At 45.2% G+C, this 22591-nt stretch overlaps 1 protein-coding gene across 39 annotated transcripts in view; it reads left to right on the top strand.

The window, feature by feature from the left end:
• The window catches only part of ARVCF (ARVCF delta catenin family member), a 608790-nt gene that overhangs the window by 567055 nt on the left and 19144 nt on the right, over positions 1–22591 (top strand). For 20 of the 39 annotated variants that reach the window (XR_014519915.1, XR_014519916.1, XM_083479021.1 and 17 more), the window contains 4 exons: positions 10511–10638; positions 11373–11523; positions 16086–16278; positions 21193–21304. Coding sequence is in view for 36 of the 39 variants with exons in the window: in XM_083479021.1 (XP_083335147.1) it covers positions 10511–10638; positions 11373–11523; positions 16086–16278; positions 21193–21304 (584 nt within the window). In the remaining 3 variants the exon portion in view is untranslated. Of the gene's footprint in view, positions 1–10510; positions 10648–11372; positions 11524–16085; positions 16279–21192; positions 21305–22591 lie in introns of all 39 variants that reach the window. The other 19 variants (XR_014519914.1, XM_083479017.1, XM_083478996.1 and 16 more) reach the window with 1 other exon arrangement.

Here is a 22591-nt window from a genome sequence, read left to right as displayed (position 1 = left end):
AACCACGGGTCTCCCACAACCCAGTGCTTGAAAAAGAATTAAAAACAGCAGGATTTCTGCCAGTCTCCTGGCATCCGGGCCATTTCAGCTTATGTTTTCTCGCTAAAAATGAAAGGTTTTTGTTTTTTGTATGCTTGAGCTGAAAAGGAGGGGGTGAGCTTTGTGAAACAATTTGCCTTCCATGACATTTGCTTCCTTCCACCTCCCAGGAGGGAGTTGTGGACTGAGATAAAAACATCCGCCTATTCAGAGGGAGGGCAAGAAGCATTGCCTTCGCTCTGAGTTAGCTTAGCGCTCTCTCGTAAGGAGATGGCCATTAGCATTTTACCTCCTGCGCGGTCTTCAGAAAGGCTATGGGCCTTATTTCACAGAGACCAGTCTGCTACGTCTAGAAGTGCATGGGCCAAGAAGAGGGAACCTTTAGCCTGCAGGCCAAATTAGACCAGAGGCAGAGGCAGTTTTAGGGTAGCGTGACCAGTTCAGCCACACTGGAAGCAGGTTCTGCTGCAGGGGCACCAAAACAATGATCTAGAATGGAACGAAAGAGGTGGGGGGCATCAAATTTTAGTGTCGCACAGGGCGCCACTGAAATTTGAGAGCCCCAAGTCTGCACTGCCAGAAGTCATAAGTTTTGTCGGCCAAGGATCTTGCGAGGCTGGTTTTCCTCCAGTGAGAGCCAGTGTGGTGTAGTGGTTAAGAGCGATAGACTCGTAATCTGGGGAACCGGGTTCGCGTCTCCGCTCCTCCACATGCAGCTGCTGGCTGACCTTGGGCCAGTCACACTTCTTTGCAGTCTCTCAGCCCCACTCACCTCACAGAGTGTTTGTTGTGGGGGAGGAAGGGAAAGGAGATTGTTAGCCGCTTTGAGACTCCTTCGGGTAGTGATAAAGTGGGATATCAAATCCAAAACTACTCTTCTTCTTCTTCTTCTTCTTCTTCTTCTTCTTCTCCTCCTCCTCCTCCAGCCATGCCCACCTTCCTCCCACTGTTGGGATTGGTTCCACTCAGGAGCTCCCAGCTAGAGGTGGCAGTCAATGTGATAGAGGGTTTGGAGTGTTGGACTAGGAACTGGGAGGAACCCGAGTTCAAATCCCCATTCAGCCATGGCTGCCATTGGGTGACCTTGAGCTAGTCACTTCTTCTCAGCCTAACCTCCCTCACGATGCTGTGAGGATAAAATGGGGAGGAGGCGATCTATGTAAGGCTCCTTGGGCTATTCGGAGGAGCGGTATGATACAAATGGTGGTAATAGTAATAATAATGATGATGATGATGGGTGATGATGATCCTAATTTGAGTGAGTCCTTGCAGGAAGAGGTGCTTGCTTTTAAATTTGATGCCAAATGCAAGTACAGTGGTATCTCAGGTTAAGTATTTAATTCGTTCCGGAGGTCTGTACTTAACCTGAAACTGTTCTTAACCTGAAGCACCACTTTAGCTAATGGGGCCTCCTGCTGCCGCTGCACCGCCGGAGCACGATTTCTGTTCTCATCCTGAAGCAAAGTTCTTAACTTGAAGCACTATTTCTGGGTTAGCAGAGTCCGTAACCTGAAGCATATGTAACCTGAGGTACTACTGTACGGATCAGGTCAGTCCGTATCGAGAGTTCGTAAAGCTCTACTGTTATTTTGTATTGCTATCGTTCTTTAATTGGCTTAGAATTCACATGGCTAAGAATGACTTCCAAGGTACAGTCATACCTCGGCTCCCGAACGCCTTGGGAGTCGAACGTTCTGGCTCCCGAACAATCAAAAACCAGAAATGAGTGTTCCGGTTTTCGAACATTCTTTTGGAAGCTGACCGTCCAACGGGCTTCCTCAGCTTCCGATTGGCTGCAGGAGCTTCCTGCAGCCAATCAGAAGCCACACTTTGGAAGTCGAACGTTTCGAAAGTCGAACGGTCTTCCGGAGCGGATTCTGTTCGACTTTAGAGGTACGACTGTACTGGACCACTTAAAAACTCTGACCCCCTGGTGTACCTTTCAAGCTTCTTGGTTGCCGTTGTTGGTTTTAAAAGGAAATGCGCCCGGGAATTTCGTGTCTGGCCTGTCCACTTCTTCCTCTGTCCCACCGGCCATCTAGCTTTGAAGTGGAATAATTTGTCACTGCAGCTGAATAAGTAAAATGTTTTAGGAGCTGGGAACGCCAGCGTGCGGGAACCGATTAACATCCCCTCTGCAGTACTTGAAGGAATCCAAGGACAGAGACAAATCTTGGAGGCCTAGTAGAAGAAAATGTCTATTTTCTTGTGAGCTGCCATACAACAGCTGGGGTGGACTTTTTGGGGTGGGGGTGGAGCTAATATAGCCTGTTCCTTGATTTTTTTTTCTTTTTTAATTGAAAATGTTATTAGACAAACAGATTCTTAAAATACATGGAATACCAACAAAATAACATGTTATAAAGATTATAGAGAATATAAATATGAAAAGAACAGAACAGAAGAAAGAAAAAACAAAGAGAAAGAAGAAGAATGAAAGTGTGAATAAAGGCAAAGACATAATGATATCCACTGTTTGAATGAGTAAAGAAAAGAAACTTCCAGCTATACCCATTTATTATCACAGTACCCTTTGAGATATTCCTTAATTATTGAGCATTCCTTGTTTACTTCTTGTGTTGAATTTCCCGTGTTGAATTTACTTACAATTAGCAAGGAGAACGGGGGCAGTGAGAGGAAATTCAACACAGGAAATTCAACACAATATAGCCTGTTCCTTGAAAGAGGTCTCTGCTCTACTTTTCTTTGTGATTTTCTGTGTTCTAACTAAGCCACCTTTCCTATCCATCGTTCTGAGCTCTTTGCTGCTGGGTCTGCCTACCACCAATTAACTTGAAAAAAATAAATCTCTGCTCACTTTCTTGAAGACCCCACCATCACGTCCCCAAAATTCCATTTTATCTCAACATTCTGATTGCTGGCAGACGAGGAGGTGCGGAAGTGCAGGATACTGACCAGGAGTAGCAAGGTTATTGTTAGTTTTGTATTAAAGGTGTCTTGCGCTAGTAGGCAGGGCTCTTAGAGAGCAAATCTGCACATTTTTGGTTGGCCAGGGAGAAGCTTTTGTGCCATTTGCATCTTTGGAAAGGGCCCAGCTCCTGATTTAAAACACTTTCTATTACAGTCGTACCTTGGAAGTAGAACGGAATCCGTTCCGGAAGTCCGTTCAACTTCCAAAACGTTCGGAAACCAAAGCGCGGCTTCTGATTGGCTGCAGCAAGTTCTTGCAGCCAATCGGAAGCTTTGTCGGACGTCCGGCTTCCAAAAATAGTTCGCAAACCGGAACAGTCACTTCCGGGTTTGCAGCGTTCAGGAGCCAAAACATTCGAGAACTAAGCTGTTGGAAAACCAAGATACGGCTGTATTATTATTATTTATTAAAATTATGTATCGCCTTCCATTCAAAGATCACAGGGAAGTTTACAACATAGAAACTCAAAATACATAGCACAATAACCAAAAGAACAAACCAATAATCCTCCCATGAACACTAGTTTACATCTCTTTCCAATTTGCAGAATAGTGAAATATATCCCCCTTTGCAATTGAAGTTGCTAGTGCTTCAGCTGGGGAAAAACAAGCGTCCAAAATCGGCTAAGTTTTCCTTCATGTTTGTGGTTTTTGTTGATGTTGATTTTAATAAAATGGGATGTTCTTTTGCTTTTCAACTCACGTTTTTCTAGCTGCTTAGGGTTTGCCTTCTCTTAGGGCTGCCTTATGTCTAGAATTTCCCAGACATTTGTCTGTTGCAAATGGTGTCCAGGCAGAATTTTCGAAAAGCGGCTATAATGTCTGAGGAAAAACCCAGGCGTATTGAAGCCCATATTGGAAGTGTCAATTTTTTTGTGATTTCCCTTTAAAAATGGGTTCAAAAAAACTTCCCTTTTTGGGGAGATTTTGATAAAAAAAGAGCCCAAAACGTTGGACTCCCTCCCCAAAAAATTTACTTTTTGAAATATGGCAACCGTACCTTCTCTTCGCAAAACATGCTACTCTTTTAATATATGTGTGACCTTGCAGAAAGAACAGGCATCTCTGCTTTTGGATTCCGTGACTGCCATCTGGCGGTTGTCCTTTGGTATCTATTCAGTCCGAGTTTGAACTATAAACCTCAATAATAAAACAAACAGACATTCTTTCTTACGGTCCGAAGACCCGCAAAACCATTTCGAAAGCAAAGTAGAGCAAAAATGTGGAAGAGGCATTACTAGGCAGACACAGTGTTTTTATAAAAATGGATAATCATCAAGCTGCGAAACTTTGGGGCATGTGCCGTTAACCATTTCAGGCCTGAGGCCCACCTGTCAGCCCCAGCTTTCAATATGGGGCCCCTTTTAATTTATTTTTACTTTTTTACTGAATTGCCCATTCCTCGTTTTCATTTTTTTCTCCTTTGTCCAGTCTTCACTTATCTCTTAAAGGCTTAGGAATCCTTCTTGGGGGGGGGGAAATGCAACCTTTTCAGGAGTTCAGCCACGGCAAAGGTGGGCTCAGATTAGCCCCATAACCTGATCAGTTGGCTGTCTACCGTTCTTATAAGAATCCAAAATCAATTGGGCTGATCATGTACGCTTAAAATTAGTGGTAAGCCAGATCCTCACTCATTTTTCCCCCTCACCCCCCCAAAAAAAAATCACTGCCAGCACAGGACAAGATGTCAGTAATCCACCTTGGAGGGAAAATGGGATAGAAATGCAATAAAAGATTATTGTTGTTGTTGTTGTCATTATTATTATTATTATTATTATTATTGCATGGTGCTTTCAAAATCTTGGGTGCTTTATTATTATCATTATTATTATCATTATCATCATCATTATTATTATCATTATCATCATCATCATTATTATTATCATTATTATTATTATTATTTATTAAATTTATATACCACCCTTCATCTGAGGATAACAAGGCGGTTTTCAAGGCGGTGTAGTAGCAGGTTATTAGTAGTAGTACTAGTATTCAAGATATTTATATATCACTTACAATTAGCATTTCTGTTTCTGCTCATAATTCTAGTAGCCAATTTATTATTATTATTATTATTATTATTATTATTATTATTATTATTAGCCCTAGCAGTTATGGTTGCTAGACTTGTGTCCTGTGAGATACTTTACATGCACCAGACCTGCCTGTATTTTAATTGCCGCAACAGACCAAGCAACAGAGCAATTAGCATTTTGTTGATTTCTTTTCTTTCTTTCTTTCTTTTTTTTCTCATTGGCTCATTAGCGGCATTGATTGACCTTTTCGTCTCTTCAAAATTCCATGGCGCGTTTAAAAAAAAAAGAAAGACACGAAACAGAAAGCGGCGGCAGACAATTAGCCATATATTACGCAAAAAGTAGCGAGTATGGCAGGGGGGGAAATAATTAAGATGATTTTGAAATTAAGAAAATGGGTTTAAGGAGAGAAGCAGGTGCTTAATGGGAGCCAGAACAGCTGTGCCTTGCAAGGATCTGCGGCTGAAGGTACTTGAAGGAAGGGTTTGACGGCGCCACACACAGCTGGAAGAACCATTGCAATAATGAAATAAAAATCCCTTCCGCAAATGGGGCAGCTGGATTGATGGCGCCTAAGAAGTCGGTGTATGTATGTGCCCATGTCTTTGGTTTGGTTTGGGATCTGTTGTGATGCATGCAAAAGGGGTATTTGAATCAGCACGTCTACTGGTATAGCGTCAGCAAGAAATTGCTTTTTCAGGGCTGGAATGGGGACTGGGGTAGATGGTTGCTGGTCATGTTCTTCTCCCACACGATCCTTTTCATTGGGGCAGTATGTCAGTTTGCATTTCTTAGTGCATAAAGCATTGATCTGATGTGTTGAGTTCTTCCCTATTCTAATTAATTCCAGAAGGTTCTGGAAGCTTCTCTGTGTAAAAGAAACAAGCAGAAGGTTCATGGTTCTTGGGTTATTCGCAGTGCCGGATTTACGTATAAGCTAAACAAGCTATAGCTTAGGCTCGACAGCAAAACTTTGGCACCAGTTTTGAAGGGGTCCAGATTTGGGGGTTCATCGTTAATGAAGCTTGCCCATGTTAAGCCTGTAAACAAGGACTAAGGGTAACAGCACACTTGCCACTTGTGCTCACAGAAACTGGCATTCGGAGGCATGCCAGTGGTCTTGCAGGTCCTTCTCCCTGCTGTTTGGATGGCGATTAAGGAGTTGCCAACATGGTGCCCGTGGGCACTTCTTCACCCACAGAGGCCTTCCCTGGAATGCACAGGCTTCTCTTCCCTGGTCGCCATGAAAAATTCACCTGAAAGCATCCCTCTCTTGCAGCCAATATGATAGGTTGTGGTGTGTGTCAACAGTTTTGCCAGCTTGTGTATGGGCCCACAAGCCCATCAAATGTTAGCACCCCCTGTAGGCAAAATGTATTGTTGTTGTTGTTTAGGTGTTTAGTCGTGTCCCACTCTTCGTGACCCCATGGACCAGAGCACGCCAGACACTCCTGTCTTCCACTGCCTCCTGCAGTTTGGTCAGACTCATGCTGGTAGCTTCAAGAACACTATCCAACCATCTCGTCCTCTGTCGCCCCCTTCTCCTTGTGCCCTCCATCTTTCCCAACATCAGGGTCTTTTCCAGGGAGTCTTCTCTTCTCATGGGGTGGCCAAAGTATTGGAGCCCCAGCTTCAGGATCTGTCCTTCCAGTGAGCACCCAGGGCTGATTTCCTTCAGAATGGATAGGTTTGATCTTCTTGCAGTCCATGGGACTCTCAAGAGTCTCCTCCAGCACCAGAATTCAAAAGCATCAATTCTTTGGCGATCAGCCTTCTGTATGGTCCAGCTCTCACTTCCATACGTGAGAAGCAATACAGCAATATGTATTACAGCAATATGTATTAAAGGTAAAGGGACCCCTGACCATTAGGTCCAGTCGTGGCCGACTCTGGGGTTGCAGCGCTCATCTTGCTTTATTGGCCGAGGGAGCCGGTGTACAGCTTCCGGGTCATGTGGCAAGCATGACTAAGCCGCTTCTGGCGAACCAGAGCAGCGCACGGAAACGCCATTTACCTTCCCGCCAGAGCGGTACCTATTTATTTATCTACTTGCACTTTGACGTGCTTTCGAACTGCTAAGTTGGCAGGAGAAGGGACCGAGCAATGGGAGCTCACGTCAACGGGAATCCCCATCGCGGGAATTCGATCCGCCGACCTTCTGATTGGCAAGTTCTAGGCTCAGTGGTTCAACCCACAGTGCCACCCGCGTCCCAGCAATATGTATTACTTCAAAATACAGTCGTACCTTGGAAGTCAAACAGAATCCGTTCCGGAAGTCCGTTCAAATTCCAAAAGGTTTGGAAACCAAAGTGTGGCTTCCTGTTAGCTGCAGGAAGCTCCTGCAGCCAATCAGAAGCCACTGAAGCCCCATCGGACGTTCTGCTTCCAAAAGAACGCTCGAAAACCGGAACACTCACTTCCGGGTTTCGATCGTTTGGGAGCCAATTTGTTTGGGAGCCAAGGCATTTGAGATCCAAGGTACGACTGTATGGCAAGCCAGTCCTCCTGATCCTAATTGTCAGGGGACTGCCATCGGAACAGGGGAGGGAGGCCGGGGGGCCGTTGGGATACACAGAGCCTCTGAAACTCCTGAGGAGCAGCTCCTCTTCCAACGGTGAGAAAAGCCACACCTCCGGTGGAGAAGAGAGGGAAGGGGCCAGCCAAGCGAGGAAAGGGCTTGAGGGTGCTGCTGAGAGCCCCAGCGCCTCACCTAGCCAGGCTGGCCAGGAGGGACGCATGCCACTTCTGTCGCCCAGCTTGCGTATAGGGGTGAAACACAAGGAGGGGAGGAGGAGGCTTGGGGTGCCGAAGTTCTTATGTTGGGGGAGAAGCCGGAAGGGGCCACTCCTGAATTCTGCAAGTGACTGAGACAGACATGAACTTTGTAGATCTGCACTGTAAATAGTTTGCACAATAAAACCAGTAAAAGACAGGTCGGAGTCCTGCCTAGTTACTCACGAGCAACCACCACCAGCATCTGACACTAATGATGAGCGGGGGGCCAAGGACATCTGCCCTGAAGTCCTTCTCTGGTGTTGCCACTGCTCCTTAAGACCCATTCCCTTCCTTTAGATTTGCATGGAGCAACCACATGACTGATGCCTGCGCTGGGTCTACGTTATGCTGCGGGGTATTAATTCAGCGGCTTCCTCACTCTGCTGCTTACAAGTGTCTCTGTCTATTTAGACTGCAAGCCTGCAGGCCCAGTACCCTTGTTTGTATGCCGTGCTCTTTTTTTAAAGTGTTTTGCCGTGCCCCCCCCCCAACACTTCGTTCAGCACCTTGTTGGTGTCGCCGGCTGGTTTGTTTTCTGCACCTCCCTCGGGCACCGAAGAAATAATAAACGCTGCTATCAAAATCTTACACTGCAGAAATCTAGCAAAGTGTGCCTAAAAACATCATTATATTGTTTAGGCAAGCCGACCCAGACATGGAATTTTAATATGGGATTTTATTATGTCTGTCTGTTTTACGACGCCTGGCTTTATCCTTTTTTCTTTTTTTTGATGAATGTTTTAAGTCCCTTTGCTTTTAAGGTTTGGTTTTTATCGGGATTATTAAAATGAATATTTTGTGCTGTCTTACAGAAACCACTTAGAACCGGGGGGGGGGGGGCGATCTCAGACTCTCAGGTCTATCTAGCCCCACTATTTATACTGTGGGGCCATTTGGGGCAAGTTACAGTCTCCTGCCCTGCACCCAGACTCCCCAAGTGCCTCTATTTTCCAAGGACATCCGTGATTTGGAGAAGCCGTCCCAGGTTTCTTATTTGATCCTGGAATGTGCCGCTTTACCTTAGGATGGCCCTATTTTCATCAGAGAAATGTTGGAGGGTATGGAGTTATCCGACCCTCCGAGCTGTCTGAAGGCAATCCTGTATAGGGAAGTTTTTTTAAATGTTTAATATTTTATTATGTTTTTATATATGTCGGAAGCTGCCCAGGGTGGCTGGGGCAACCCAGTAAGATGTGTGGGGTGTAAATAGTAAAAATATCATTATGGAATGGGATGTCCCTATTTTCGTGAATCATGGGTAGGCAAGCTAAGGCCCGGTGTCCGGATGCGGCCCAATCGCCTTCTAAATCCGGCCCGCGGACGATCCGGGAATCAGCGTGTTTTTACATGAGTAGAATGTGACCTTTGGTAATCCTCATAGAACTCTAGCCCAATGGTTGCCATTAATTTGAATGATTTGAATGATTTTAGAATACTGTGTTACTTTTATTGTTGTTAGCCGCTCTGAGCCCGGCTTCGGCTGGGGAGGGCGGGATATAAATATTATTATTATTATTATTATTATTATTATTATTATTATTAAAATGCATTTCTAGGTTATTTGTGGGATCTGCCTAGTGTTTTTACATAAGTAGAATATGTTCTTTTATTTAAAATGCATCTCTGGGTTATTTGTGGGGCATAGGAATTCGTTCATTTCTTCCCAAAAAATATAGTCCAGCCCCCCCCCCCAAGGTCTGAGGGAAAGTAGACCAGCCCCTTGCTGAAAAAGTTTGCTGACCCCTGATTATTAGGAAAAAGTAATAATAATACATTTGTTAGCCTTTCAGATACTAGACAGTCACATCCACATCACATACTTAAATCATATAAAAGAATTGTTGGAACTGTGGCTTATTAAGGGTCCTGGGAATTGTTGTTCTGTCAGGGGTGAACTACAGTTCCCAGGAATCTTTGGGGCTTTACATGTGCTTAAAACGTCTGGTGTGTATTTGACACAAAACCCTTTCATTGTCTTCGAGGAAACTGGCCTCCCTCTCTTTAAGGTAAAGGGACCCCTGACCATTAGGCCCAGTCGTGGCCGACTCTGGGGTTGCGGCGCTCATATTGCTTTATTGGCCGAGGGAGCCGGCGTACAGCTTCCGGGTCATGTGGCCAGCATGACTAAGCCGCTTCTGGCAGACCAGAGCAGCGCACGGAAATGCCGTTTACCTTCCCGCCGGAGCAGTACCTATTTACAGTGGTGCCTCGCAAGACGAAAAGAATCCGTTCTGTGATTCTCTTCGTCTAGCGGTTTTTTCGTCTTGCGAAGCAAGCCCATTGACGGATTAGCGGATTAGCGCTATTAGCGGCTTTTAGCCGATAAGCTGCTTAGCGGCTTAGAAAAAGGGGGGGGAAGGGAAAAAAACCCGCAGGAGCTCGCAAGACATTGTCGTCTTGCGAAGCAAGCCCATAGGAAATTCATTTTGCGAAGCACCTCCAAAATGGAAAACTCTTTCGTCTAGCGAGTTTTCCGTCTTGCGAGGCATTCGTCTTGCGGGGCACTACTGTATCTACTTGCACTTTGACGTGCTTTTGACCTGCTAGGTTGGCAGGAGCAGGGACCAAGCAACGGGAGCTCACCCCGTCGTGGGGATTCGAACCGCCGACCTTCTGATCGGCAAGTCCTAGGCTCTGTGGCTTAACCCCCAGCGCCACCCGCATCCCATCCCTCTCTTTAGCAGCCTTACAAATCTAAATGTGGGTTTTTCCGCCTTCTCTGCTTTTAGGTTTCGAGTTGCTCTACCAGCCCGAAGTGGTGAGGCTTTATCTGTCGATTCTCACCGAAAGCCAGAACTTCAACACTCTGGAAGCGGCAGCAGGAGCGTTGCAGAACCTCAGTGCCGGAAACTGGACAGTGAGTGATGTGTGTTCTTCTTCTACCCTTACTGTCATTAAGTACTTTACGGTGAGAGGCATATTTCTGTTTAGGTTTCACCTTGTTGCCCAGGTTTGCTTTGGAAAGATGATCTGGCCTCCTCCCAGCCCCAGGTTTCCTGTGAGGCTCATTTATGCCTCAGGTGGAGAACCTTTTTGACAGTGATCAATATTCATGGTTGTTGTTTTTCAGTCTGCAACTGGTACATAATTGATTACTGTTTCTCCCCCCCCCCCTTTAAATGATGTTTCTTTTGCACTGAAATGAATGGAGTGTAAATAATTATGTAACTAATTCAGTTAAATCAATTAACTTACATAAATCATGTGCATAGTTATGTAAATTACATGAAACAGAGGACCGCAAGACAAATGGCATAGTATTTGATGGAAACCGAAATGCAGTGCAATGAAAACAGCGCTGATTGTGACAAAGCCAGGCTGGAATGGATCCAGCCAGTGTTTCTCAGACTTGGCTGTTGTTGGACTACAACTCCCATCATCCCTGATCACTGGTCCTTCTAGCTAGGGGTGATGGGAGTTGTAGTCCAACAACAGCCAGAGACCCAGGTTTGAGAAACGCTGCATTAGGTCGACCTTCTTAAACTGCAAAATCATTTTTTTATTAAAAAATGTCTATAGAAACATGGGTCTTTGACTTGAAGCCCCTCTAAATTCCTTGGGTGTCCTCCTTCCCCATTTCTTCCTGGTCAGTGGTCCACGTATATCCGGGCGACAGTGCGAAAGGAGAGAGGACTTCCGGTCCTCGTGGAACTCCTCCAGTCCGATTCTGACAAAGTGGTGAGAGCTGTGTCCATCGCTCTGAGGAACCTCTCCATGGATCGCCGCAATAAGGATCTCATAGGTATGTTCCAAATGCTTCCTAATAATAATAATAATAATAATAATAATAATAATAATTTTTATTTATACCCCGCCCTCCCCAGCCAAGACCGGGCTCAGGGCGGCTAACAAGCAATAATAAAAACAAATTGAATGAATACAACTTAAAAACAAGATTAAAATACAACATTAAAATCTTGAAACATTAAAATATTAAAATGCAGCCCCATCGCAGGAGGAGAAAGGAAAAAAGAAAGAGGGGGAGGGAATCAAATTGGCTCCAAGCCAAAGGCCAGGCGGAACAACTCTGTCTTACAGGCCCTGCGGAAAGAAATCAGATCCCACAGGGCCCTGGTCTCATGAGGCAGAGCGTTCCACCAGGCCGGAGCCAGTGTTGAGAAGGCCCTGGCTCTGGTTGAGGCTAATCTAACTTCCTTAGGGCCCGGGACCGCTAGGGTGTTGCTATTTATGGACCTTAAGGTCCTCCATGGGGCATACCGGGAGAGGCGGTCCCGTAGGTACGAGGGTCCTACAGCAAATGGGTAGGTCCCTGAAACGAGGATGTCTTCGGCTGGAGATCTATTCCCACAGCCAATGTTGAGGTGGAAAAAATCTTCTCTCCCCCTTCATCCATGGTGACATTAGAATGTGAAAGAGCCCTGACTAGATAAAGCCAGTGCTTGGCCACGTAATGTGTAGGAAAAGGCTTACAGGGACACTGATGGCACTGTGATCTAAACCACTGAGCCTCTTGGGCTTCCCGATCAGAAGGTCGGCGGTTCGAATCCCCACGACGGGGCGAGTTCTCATTGCTCTGTCCCAGCTCCTGCCAACCTAGCACTTCGAAAGCACGCCAGTGCAAGTAGATAGATAGGTACCACTGTGGCGGGAAGGGAAACAGAGTTTCCATGCACTCTGGTTTCCGTCACAGTGTCCCGTTTTGCCTGAAGCGGTATAGTCCTGATGGCCACATGGCCCAGAAAGCTGTCTGTGGACAAACGCCGGCTCCCTTGGCCTGAAAGTGAGATGAGTGCCGCAACCCCATAGTCACCTTTGACTGGACTTAACCATCCAGGGGTCTTTTACCTTACAAAAATGCTTATACCAGGGTAAAGTGTGCATGAAAATGGATACATTTGGGAAAACAGCATTAAAAAATGCATTACATTAGGGAAAATCACTTTGCCAAAACGTATAGAATTCCACAAAATTCCACATGCACATGTGAATATTAGATGAAATCCACACTAAAATATGAATGAACTTTCGTAAGAACCTTTTTTTAAAAAAACAATCCACAAACTGATGCGGAAGTGTGAAGAACTGAACTTAAAGATTGGGAAAATGAGAAATTGAGGGAAGCCTAAGCTGGAGTCGTGTGTCCATTTCTGAGCACTGCAGTTTAGGAAGGATGCTGACGAACTGGAATGTGCACAGAGTAGGGCAACTGAGATGATCAAGGGTCTGGAAACCAAGCCTTATGAGGAACAGTTGAGGGAGTTGGGTTTGTTTAGCCTGGATAAGAGGAGCCTAAGAGGAGATATGATAGCCATCTTCAAATATCTCAAGGGCTGTCACATGGAAGAGGGAGCAAGTGTGTTTTCTGCTGCTCCAGAGGGTAGGACCCGGACCGATGGATTCAAAAAAGGAGATTCTGGCTAAACATTGGGGGTTGGACTAGATGCCCTTTGGGGTGTCTTTAGACTCTACAGTATTACGATAAACTCCTGTTTGCCCATTCCCACTTCTTACTGAATGCATTACATCCATTAACACCCGCAGTTCAGTAAGTTTTATATCCACGGCCTCAAGTATTAAAACTGAGAAGCAGCTTAGGCAGCCTTTCTCAACCTGTGGCTCCCCAGATGTTGTTGAACTACAACTCCCATCACCCCTAGCTAGCAACGCCAGAGCTGAAGGATGGTGGGAGTTGTAGTCCAACAACATCTGGGGAGCCACAGGTTGAGAACCGCTGGCTTAGAGCATGGGTAGGCAACCTAAGGCCCGAGGACCGGATCTGGCCCAATCGCCTTCTCAATCCGGCCCGTGGACGGTCTGGGAATCAGTGTGTTTTTACATGAGTAGAATGTGTCCTTTTACAGTGGTGCCTCGCAAGACGAAAATAATTCGTCCCGCAAGTCTTTTCGTCTTGCGATGTTTTTCGTCTTGCGAAGCACGGTCCTTCGCAACTGCGCCTCTTCAAGCAGCTTTAAGAAAAAAGCGCAAGACGTTTTCCTCTTGCGAAGCAAGCCCATAGGGAAATTCGTCTAGCGAAGCAACGCAAAACCGAAAAACCCTTTCGTCTAGCGAGTTTTTCGTCTTGCGAGGCATTCGTCTTGCGGGGCACCACTGTGTTTAAAATGCATCTCTGGGTTATTTGTGGGGCATAGGAATTCATTCACACACCCCAAAAAAATAGTGTGGCCCCACACAAGGTCTGAGAGACAGTGGACCGGCCCCCTGCTGAATAAGTTTGCTGACCCCTGGCTTAGAGCTTCATCCTGCTGAATGGCAAAAGAATCGCATTTGGGGATACTAAGCCTTAGTCTCCTGAAAGCATTCGCAATACTATTAACATGAAGGATATGCACACCTTGTTCAGGGCTGAGCTGAGAATATGCAAGGCAGCGCTCTTGGTGACCCTGTGGGTCTCTTCCGAGGACATCTTGAGAGTAAACTGTTTATATATTGGCATTAAAGCATGGCCTAAACAACTGTTCCCCCGTGCCCGTATGATGAAAGCTGCAAAGGGTAATATATGATAGCAATGAAATCTGCAGCGCAGGATGCAAACCCCTGTGCTTTTTCCTGATGACCACAACTTTTCTTTTGCAGAATGTGCTCGCTTTGGGCAATGAGTCTTCAGAAAACTTTCGAGCAAGGATCTGAAACTTGTAGAAAGGCTCACAAAGATCTATTGATAGCCCCAAATTACAAAGAGGAGCCTTAGGGCTAATCAGAAATGGCATTAATGTTTATTTAATCTCTTGTCTTCCTCATTTGTAAATAGTGTGGATAAAAATAAATGATTTTTTTAAATTAGATTTTTTAATTTAAATAAAAACAATTATTTAAATCATTTTTAAAAATTTGAATCAGATTTTTAAAATGAAATGCTTTTGGAGGAAAAATATTTCTAAAGATAGCTTTCTATTTAAGTTAAATTATAGTCCAAAGGCTATTCATCAGGATATAAGCATTTGGTTTTTTTAATCGTTTAACCACATCAGCTAACAAACATGGATACATATGCTATAATGCTATTGTTGTAGTTAAATAAATTGTTTAAATTGTTATTAAGGAAATGATAATTTTTCTCCTTCCAATAAGGTACAATAGAAAAGTTGTCCAAATATAAACAATAATTTCATAATTATCTGTCTATGTATTTCTAATAGTATAACCAAATCAGTAATTTTTGATATAACTGTAAAAACTACTCTGAAAACTTTTTTTTCCAAAAATGAAACCTTCATCTGGTTGTAAATATTAAGATTATACTAGCAAGAATGAGTCTTTCTATACTGATTAGTTATTTAAATTGATTTGATTTAAATCAAATCCACCCTGTTTGTAAATATATGGTCTAATTTTATATCGAAAGAGAAATGTGTGTACCCACAGGAGCATAGAGAGCTGTCCTGTACTGATCCAGACCATCTAGCTCAGGCGTAGGCAAACTCTGGCCCTCCATATGTTTGGGACTACAATTCCCATCATCCCTAGCTAACAGGACCAGTGGTCAGGGATTATGGGAACTGTAGTCCCAAACATCTGGAGGGCCGGAATTTGCCTACGCCTGATCTAGCTCATAGAATCATAAATAGTGGAGCTGGAAGGAACTCAGGTCATCTAAAACATTTAGATGCTAAAAAAATTTTTGTTTAGACAAGCCTACCCAGATACGTAGAATGCTGATGTTTGCTTTAATCTGTTTATTGCTGGTTTTCATCTTTTTCTGGGTGGTTTTCAATAGCTGCTTTTAACCGTTTATACGGATAACTTGTATTGTTTTGTTTATTGATTTTTGTGACGAGACCTTATACAATCAAGCACTGCATATGTTTTATAAAACAAAATAGATGGAATAATACAAAGCATGAACTCCCGGCTGAGTCGTAACCCTGTTCTTTTCAATAATAATAATAATAATAATAATAATAATAATAATAATAATAATAATAATAATAATAATTTATTTATACCCCGCCCATCTGGCTGGGTTTCCCCAGCCACTCTGGGCGGCTTCCAACTGAATATTAAAAACAGTACAGCATCAGACATTAAAAACTTCCCTAAAGAGGGCTGCCTTCAGTTGTCTTTTAAAAGTAAAATAGTTGTTTATTGCCTTGACATCTGATGGGAGGGCGTTCCACAGGGCAGGCGCCACTACCAAGAAGGCCCTCTGCCTGGTTCCCTGCAACCTCACTTCTCACAGTGAGGGAACTGCCAGAAGGCCCTCGGAAGTGGACCTCAGTGTCCGGGCTGAACAATGGGGGTGGAGATGCACCTTCAGGTATACAGGACCGAGGGCTTGAATTGAACGATCAGGTTGATCTAACGAGAGCCCTTTCTGTTCCTCAGGTAGTTATGCCATGGGGGAGCTAGTGAGAAATTTACCCAGCAAGCAACAGAGGTCTTCGAAAAACCTGGAGGAGGACACCGTGGTTGCAGTCCTGAATACCATCCATGAAATCATTACCGACAGCGTGGAAAATGCCAGGTCCCTGATCCAGACGCAAGGCATTCAGAAGCTGGTCGCTATCAGCAAATCGAGGTTAGTTTTTCTTTCACGTGTCCGCAAGGACGAAGGATCCTGCCTTCTACCTACCCAGACTGCTGCTCCATCTTGCCCAGTGATGACTGCTCTTGAGTAGCAGTGTCTCTGGATCATTTCAAAGGATCCTTCCTGTCGCCTGCTACCTTGCTCCTTTTCATCTGGCAGTGCTGGGTTTGGAACATGCATGTGGTCTGCTGATGAGAGATGGTGCAAACAGGAGAGGGTAGCTCAGTTTGGAAAGAGGCCCTCAGATAATGAGTATTTATAATAATAAATAATAATATTTTTTTATTTATACCCCGCCCTTCCCAGTTCAGAAAACCAGGCTCAGGGTGGCTAACAACAAATTTAAAACACTTAATTGATGCAACAAAAAACAGCATAAAATACAGTATAAAACGTGAATAACAATAAATTCAGAATTAAAAAAATCAATTTAGGGGGGAAATCCATCCCATAAACATTAGATGATCACCAGGGCTAGCTGGCTAAATTAGTCCTATTTGGGCCAGGGGAGAATTAGCTGTGGGATCCCAGAGCGGGTAATCTTCATAAAAAGGGGAGGGAAGGAAGGAAGGGGAATAAAAGATCAAGCTAAGTTCAAATTGAAAGCTAGGCGGAATAGCTCTGTCTTACAGACCCTGCGGAAGGAAGTTAAATCCTGCAGGGCCCTGGTCTCATGGGACAGAGCATTCCACCAGGTCGGAGCCATCACTGAGAAGGCCCTGGCCTTGGTGGAAGATAATCTGACTTCCTTAGGGCCCAGGACCGCTAAACTATGATTATTCATGGACCTTAAGGTCCTCTGCGGGGCATACCAGGAGAGGCAGTCCTGTAAATACGAGGGCCCTAAGCCACAAAGGGTTTAGCGAGTTCAAATAGAGAATCATGGGAGTGCAAATCCTGTTTTTCTCCCCAAGAATTCCAAATGCACTTGTATTCCTGATTGAAATAGAGTGCTGTGTCAGCTCCTGGTTTCAGAGGGCCTTGGGTAATAAATAATAATAATAATAATAATAATAATAATAATAATAATAATCTATTATACCCCGCCCATCTGGCTGAGTTCCCTCAGCCACCCTGGGCGGCTCCCAACAGAATACCAACAACAACAATAAAAAAGCGATAAAATATCAAACATTTAAAACTTCCCTAAACAGGGCTGCCTTCAGATGTCTTCTAAAAGTCAGATAGTTGCTTATTTCCTTGAGATCTGATGGGACGGCGTTCCATAGGGCGGGTGCCATTACTGAGAAGGTCCTCTACCTGGTTCCCTGTAACTTCGCTTCTCGCAGGGAGGGAACCGCCAGAAGGCCCTCAGAGCTGGACCTCAGTGTCCGGGCTGAACGATGGGGGTGGAGACGCTCCTTCAGGCATACTGGGCCAAAACCTAGGAATCTTTCTGATCAATCTTTCATCTAGCTCATTCTTGTCTACATTGACTGGCTGGAGCTCTCCAGGGTTCAGAGAGGCGTTCCTTACTGCTGTCCCTGGAGATGTTGCACAGAGACCTCAAGGCCTTTTGCTTCCCAAGCAGATGCTCCACGTCCCTTCCTCTTGGCCCCCACCCCACCCCTGGTGCCACTGCCTGTTGGCTTCCTTCCACTTTGAACCCAACCAACACCACCAATCAAAGAGAAAGAGGACAAGTCGGCACAGAGAGGTTATTTGCTCCTTGTCCTCTGACGCCAGCTGTGCTGGAGACACCCGGCATTTCACTTCTTTGGTCCATGTCCTGGGCATTAACGTTAGCTCAGACAGCATTTGCATTGAACATAGCTGTCAAGTGTCCCTTATTTGGCGGGACAGTCCCCTATACGGGGCCATGTCCTGCTGCTGTCCCTTATTGATGATGTCCCTTAAATAAGCTACTGAAGGTAATGGGGCTCTTTCTATGTCCAGCTGTGCTTTGTCAACAACAAATTGTTGCTGATTTTTTGTGTTGAATATATGCTATATGGTAATTTATGGACCTAATAGGTATCTAAAGCCATTTGCACGCAACAAAATATGTATTTTATCAAAGTAATTGTTGATCCCTTATTTTGGCTGCTGATCCCTTATTTTCGAGGCTGCTGGTCCCTTATTTTCAAATCTGTAAGTTGACAGCTATGGCGTTGAACAAGGAGCATCCTGGAGGACGTCTTTTGTGACTGTGTGTGTCTCTTGTCCTAGGATAAGCTAAAGAGGTCATGAAAAGCACAGGTCAAGCGGCTAGGTTGCTAAGTCTGGGCTGATACTCTGGGCTGTTTGGGTTAGCGCACTGCTCAACCCCCAAGGCTCAGGAGCACCACTGGACTTTCCCAGGTGCCTGTTTGCTGAGCTAAGCATGAGCACTAATTGGTGTACAGTTGTACCTCATGTTACATTTGCTTCAGGTTGTGCGTTTTCAGGTTGCGTCCCGCTGTGACCCGGAACTACCGGAAAAGGTTACTTCCGGGTTTCGCTGCTCGCGCATGCGCAGACACACAAAATGACATCATGCACATGCGCAGAAGCAGCGAATCGCGACCCGCAGACACGGGTTGCGTTCTTTTCAGGTTGCGAACGGGCCTCCAGAACGGATTCCGTTCACAACCAGAGGTACCACTGTATTGGACTTAAATATATATTTGAGCTTTAAAGAACACTCCCTATGCATCTGCAGGAACTGATTTTCTTTTCCAAGCCAGAGAAGGACTTTTCAGGGCTCTGAGGCTCACCTCCTCTACAAGAGTTAGGAGCATCATGCTGACCATCATATTCCTAAAGCAGGAATTGAAATAACTCTGGGACATCTGCGGCTTCCAACTTTTGCATTTCATCTTTTGGTTGCGCAGCTGGAGCGCTTAATGCACATGCCGTAACTGCTTATCGTAAATCACCGCCCATAATAGGTTGAGTTGACTTCAGAGACAAGATCAATAGAATGAAACGATCCGTCATCTCGGGACAGATTCCCTTGTTGCCTGCTCTATTCCTCAGCATCAGGCATGCATTTATCAGGCATCATCATTTAAGGAAATCCAGACATTTATTGGCAGAGTGGGAGACGTTTGTCCTTTCACAACATTCCATTATATGGATGGCAATGATAAGGCTGTTAACAAAATAAACTACCCCAATATGGAACGATCGTAAGGAGATGGACAATAATCTCAAATAGCTCTCATTTGCACCACAACAGTGCTGGAGAGAAGCTGCCCTTTGATGGCAGGGCGAAAATATTTTTATTTTTGCATTGGCAAACTCGGCCCTCCAGATGTTTTGGGACTACAACTCCCATCATCCCTAGCTAAAAGTGGTCAGGGGTGATGGGAGTTGTAGTCCCAAAACGTCTGGAGGGCTGAGCTTGCCTATGCTTGCAGTCTAACCTCTTTCATGCATTGTGGGTTTTTTGAGGGGGCATTTACTAAGACCTTTCACAGGTGCCATAGGAGGTCCTAGTGGGAACACTGGTGCTTGTGGGTGCCAGGTTGGCAGCTACACTTATTAGTCTTGAGTGGAACTGCCACCACCACCTTTCCATTTTTGAGGCAGCTGGAAGGGAAGCACAATTAAGTATCGCAATGAAATAATTACTGTGAGTTTAAGCGTTTGGTCTGTTATTTTGGTCCCGAGACCATTCAGCTCCTCAAATTACTCCATAGGAGCACCTTGGTAGTACAGCCATACCTCAAGTTACGTTTGCATCATGTTACGTTTTTTCAGGTTGCATCCCACGGCGACCCAGAAGTACCGGAAAGGATTACTTCCGGGTTTCACCACTCACGCATGCGTAAAAGCGCTAAATTGCACTATGCGCACAAGTGCCAAATCACACCACTCACCTGCGCAGATACGGCGCTTCAGGTTGTGGGCTTTTCATGTTGTGAACGGGCCTCTGGAATGGATCCTGTTCACAACCAGAGGTACCACTGTACATGCCCAACTTACAAAATGCAGAAAAACCCAAGCAAAAAAAACAAACAAGCAGATAATAATGACTTGTTCAATAAAGGAAACGGAAATATAGGGACAGAGTTAAAGTATTAAGAAATAATGCCTGAAATATAAACTTTGTCTTAGGCTGTGTATTATCTGAAGCCAAGATTCTTAAAGCTTATTTGCAGAAATGTTGGTCAGAAGCTGCTTTCTCCTGGCTTACAATTCCAAGGCATTGATGCAAATATTTCTCAAACTCATCACAGGCAGAAGCGAGTCAAAAGGGGCAAAGCCACATTCCAGAGCCTTAGCAAGCAAGACAAGTGAACTGTTAAATGGGAGAGGTTATATTTATATTTAGGGTTTCATGAAAACCCAGGGGTTCAGGTGGGCGAAGCTGTTTCTACCTCTTCCTTACACCCCAGTTCCATCCAATCACGTTTGAGGCATTGAATCATAGAATCATAGAATCATAGAGTTGGAAGAGACCACAAGGGCCATCGAGTCCAACCCCCTGCCAAGCAGGAAACACCATCAGAGCACTCCTGACATATGGTTGTCAAGCCTCTGCTTAAAGACCTCCAAAGAAGGAGACTCCACCACACTCCTTGGCAGCAAATTCCACTGTCGAACAGCTCTTACTGTCAGGAAGTTCATTGCTTGTCATACAGTACCCCAATTTGTTTGCAGGCACCAGCAGTGTTGAAAGCAGGTTTGTGTGTGACCATCCTTAAAAGTGTCATGAGCACAAATAATCATGCCTGAGCAATAAAAAGGATATTTGCAGGAATCCTAAGATAAATGTTCCATGTCATAAACATGGTCATGAGAACTGGCCCTTTGTAATAGTTTCAGGTTCAAGAGAACGGCTGACCGGTCCCTCCAGATGCTTGCATTTGTTAATGACTTAAATTGTCAACAGGCTTCAATATCTGAATTTCTCTGACTTACGACGTTTGCTTCTTTGCCTGCCTTCTTCTCCCCCCGCCCCGCCCCCTCCAAAACCAGCCAGTCTTCCAGGGAAACGAAAGCAGCCTCTCACGTCCTTCAGATGACCTGGAGTTACAAAGAGCTACGGAGCGTTTTGCAGAAGGAAGGCTGGAACAAATCCCATTTCCAGGTGAAGGCGACCGCAGAGATCTGCTCAAGAGCTATTGGAGCAAATGGGGTTGGGAAGGCGAAAAGCGAGCTTACTGGTTTGGGAAGGGAAAGCTCTATGGGATGAATGTGGGGGTAGTAAGAGGTTGCGAGTGGAGCAAGCAGGAACATCTCTAATAAATAACATTTGTGAAAGCAATGTGGTAACCAAATAAAGGACCACACCACTGCAACTTAAATGTTGTCACGGAATTCCACTCAATATTGATCCGGAGCAAAACTCCAATGTATAGTTAGCAGACTAAAAACTTAAACACGTTTCAAGATTCCCCCCAAAACAGACTAGAGGCAATTAATATTTCATCCAGCAGAGCTTTACTGCTACTGAAGTACAAATGAGCATAGTGGTCGCAAATTCAATACATTCAGGATTGGCACTGTCCATAAGAAATCCAGTTGCGGCAGACTTAAATTTACAATAATTTACAATAAGACTTGGGACGCGGGTGGTGCTGTGGGTTAAACCACAGAGCCTAGAACTTGCCGATCAGAAGGCTGGCGGTTCGAATCCTCGCAACGGGGTGAGCTCCTGTTGCTCAGTCCCAGCTCCTGCCAACCTAGCAGTTCAAAAGCACATCAAAGTGCAAGTAGATAAATAGGTACCACTCCAGCGAGAATGTAAACGGCGTTTCCATGCGCTGCTCTGGTTCACCAGAAGCGGCTTAGTCATGCTGGCCACATGACCCGGAAGCTGTTCCCTTGGCCAATAAAGCGAGATGAGCGCCGCAACCCCAGAGTCGGTCACGGTTGGACCTAATGGTCAGGGGTCCCTTTACCTTTACCTTTACAATAAGATTTAACCAAGCGACCGACAAAAGTCATTGCAAGGCCATAGTTAAACCATGCAAGAAAGGGGGTGGATGGGCTGGGAGATCCCGCGAAATGGAGGCAAACAAGGAGGATGCTTCCCCAGCCGTGCCACAATTTAAACAGGCGTAGCCACGCCCCCAGGCAAACCCGATTGGCTGGACCGGGGCGTGACATGGCTGGGGATCGTGAAGACATGTGTGGCGTTTCTCCGCCCCCTCCAGGGTCGCTGCGAGGACCCGGATTCCCACCCACAAAGCAGCCCCTCCTAAAGGGGGGAGCTGACTTCGCCTGCCAGGAAAGTAATAGAGCAGCGTTGTCACACTTCCGTCCCCTCCATCCCAGTAAGACCATAAAGCACACAAGCTGGAAAAATGAGCTCTCAGCATGCCGACTTATTGCTGACTACCGCCGTACTAAAAATAGGAAGTAGGACGCAGAT

The sequence above is a fragment of the Podarcis liolepis genome (genome assembly GCF_965112155.1).
Source record: "Podarcis liolepis genome assembly, chromosome: 15".
Lineage (NCBI taxonomy): Eukaryota > Metazoa > Chordata > Lepidosauria > Squamata > Lacertidae > Podarcis > Podarcis liolepis.
This window is presented reverse-complemented; position numbering and strand designations above follow the sequence as displayed.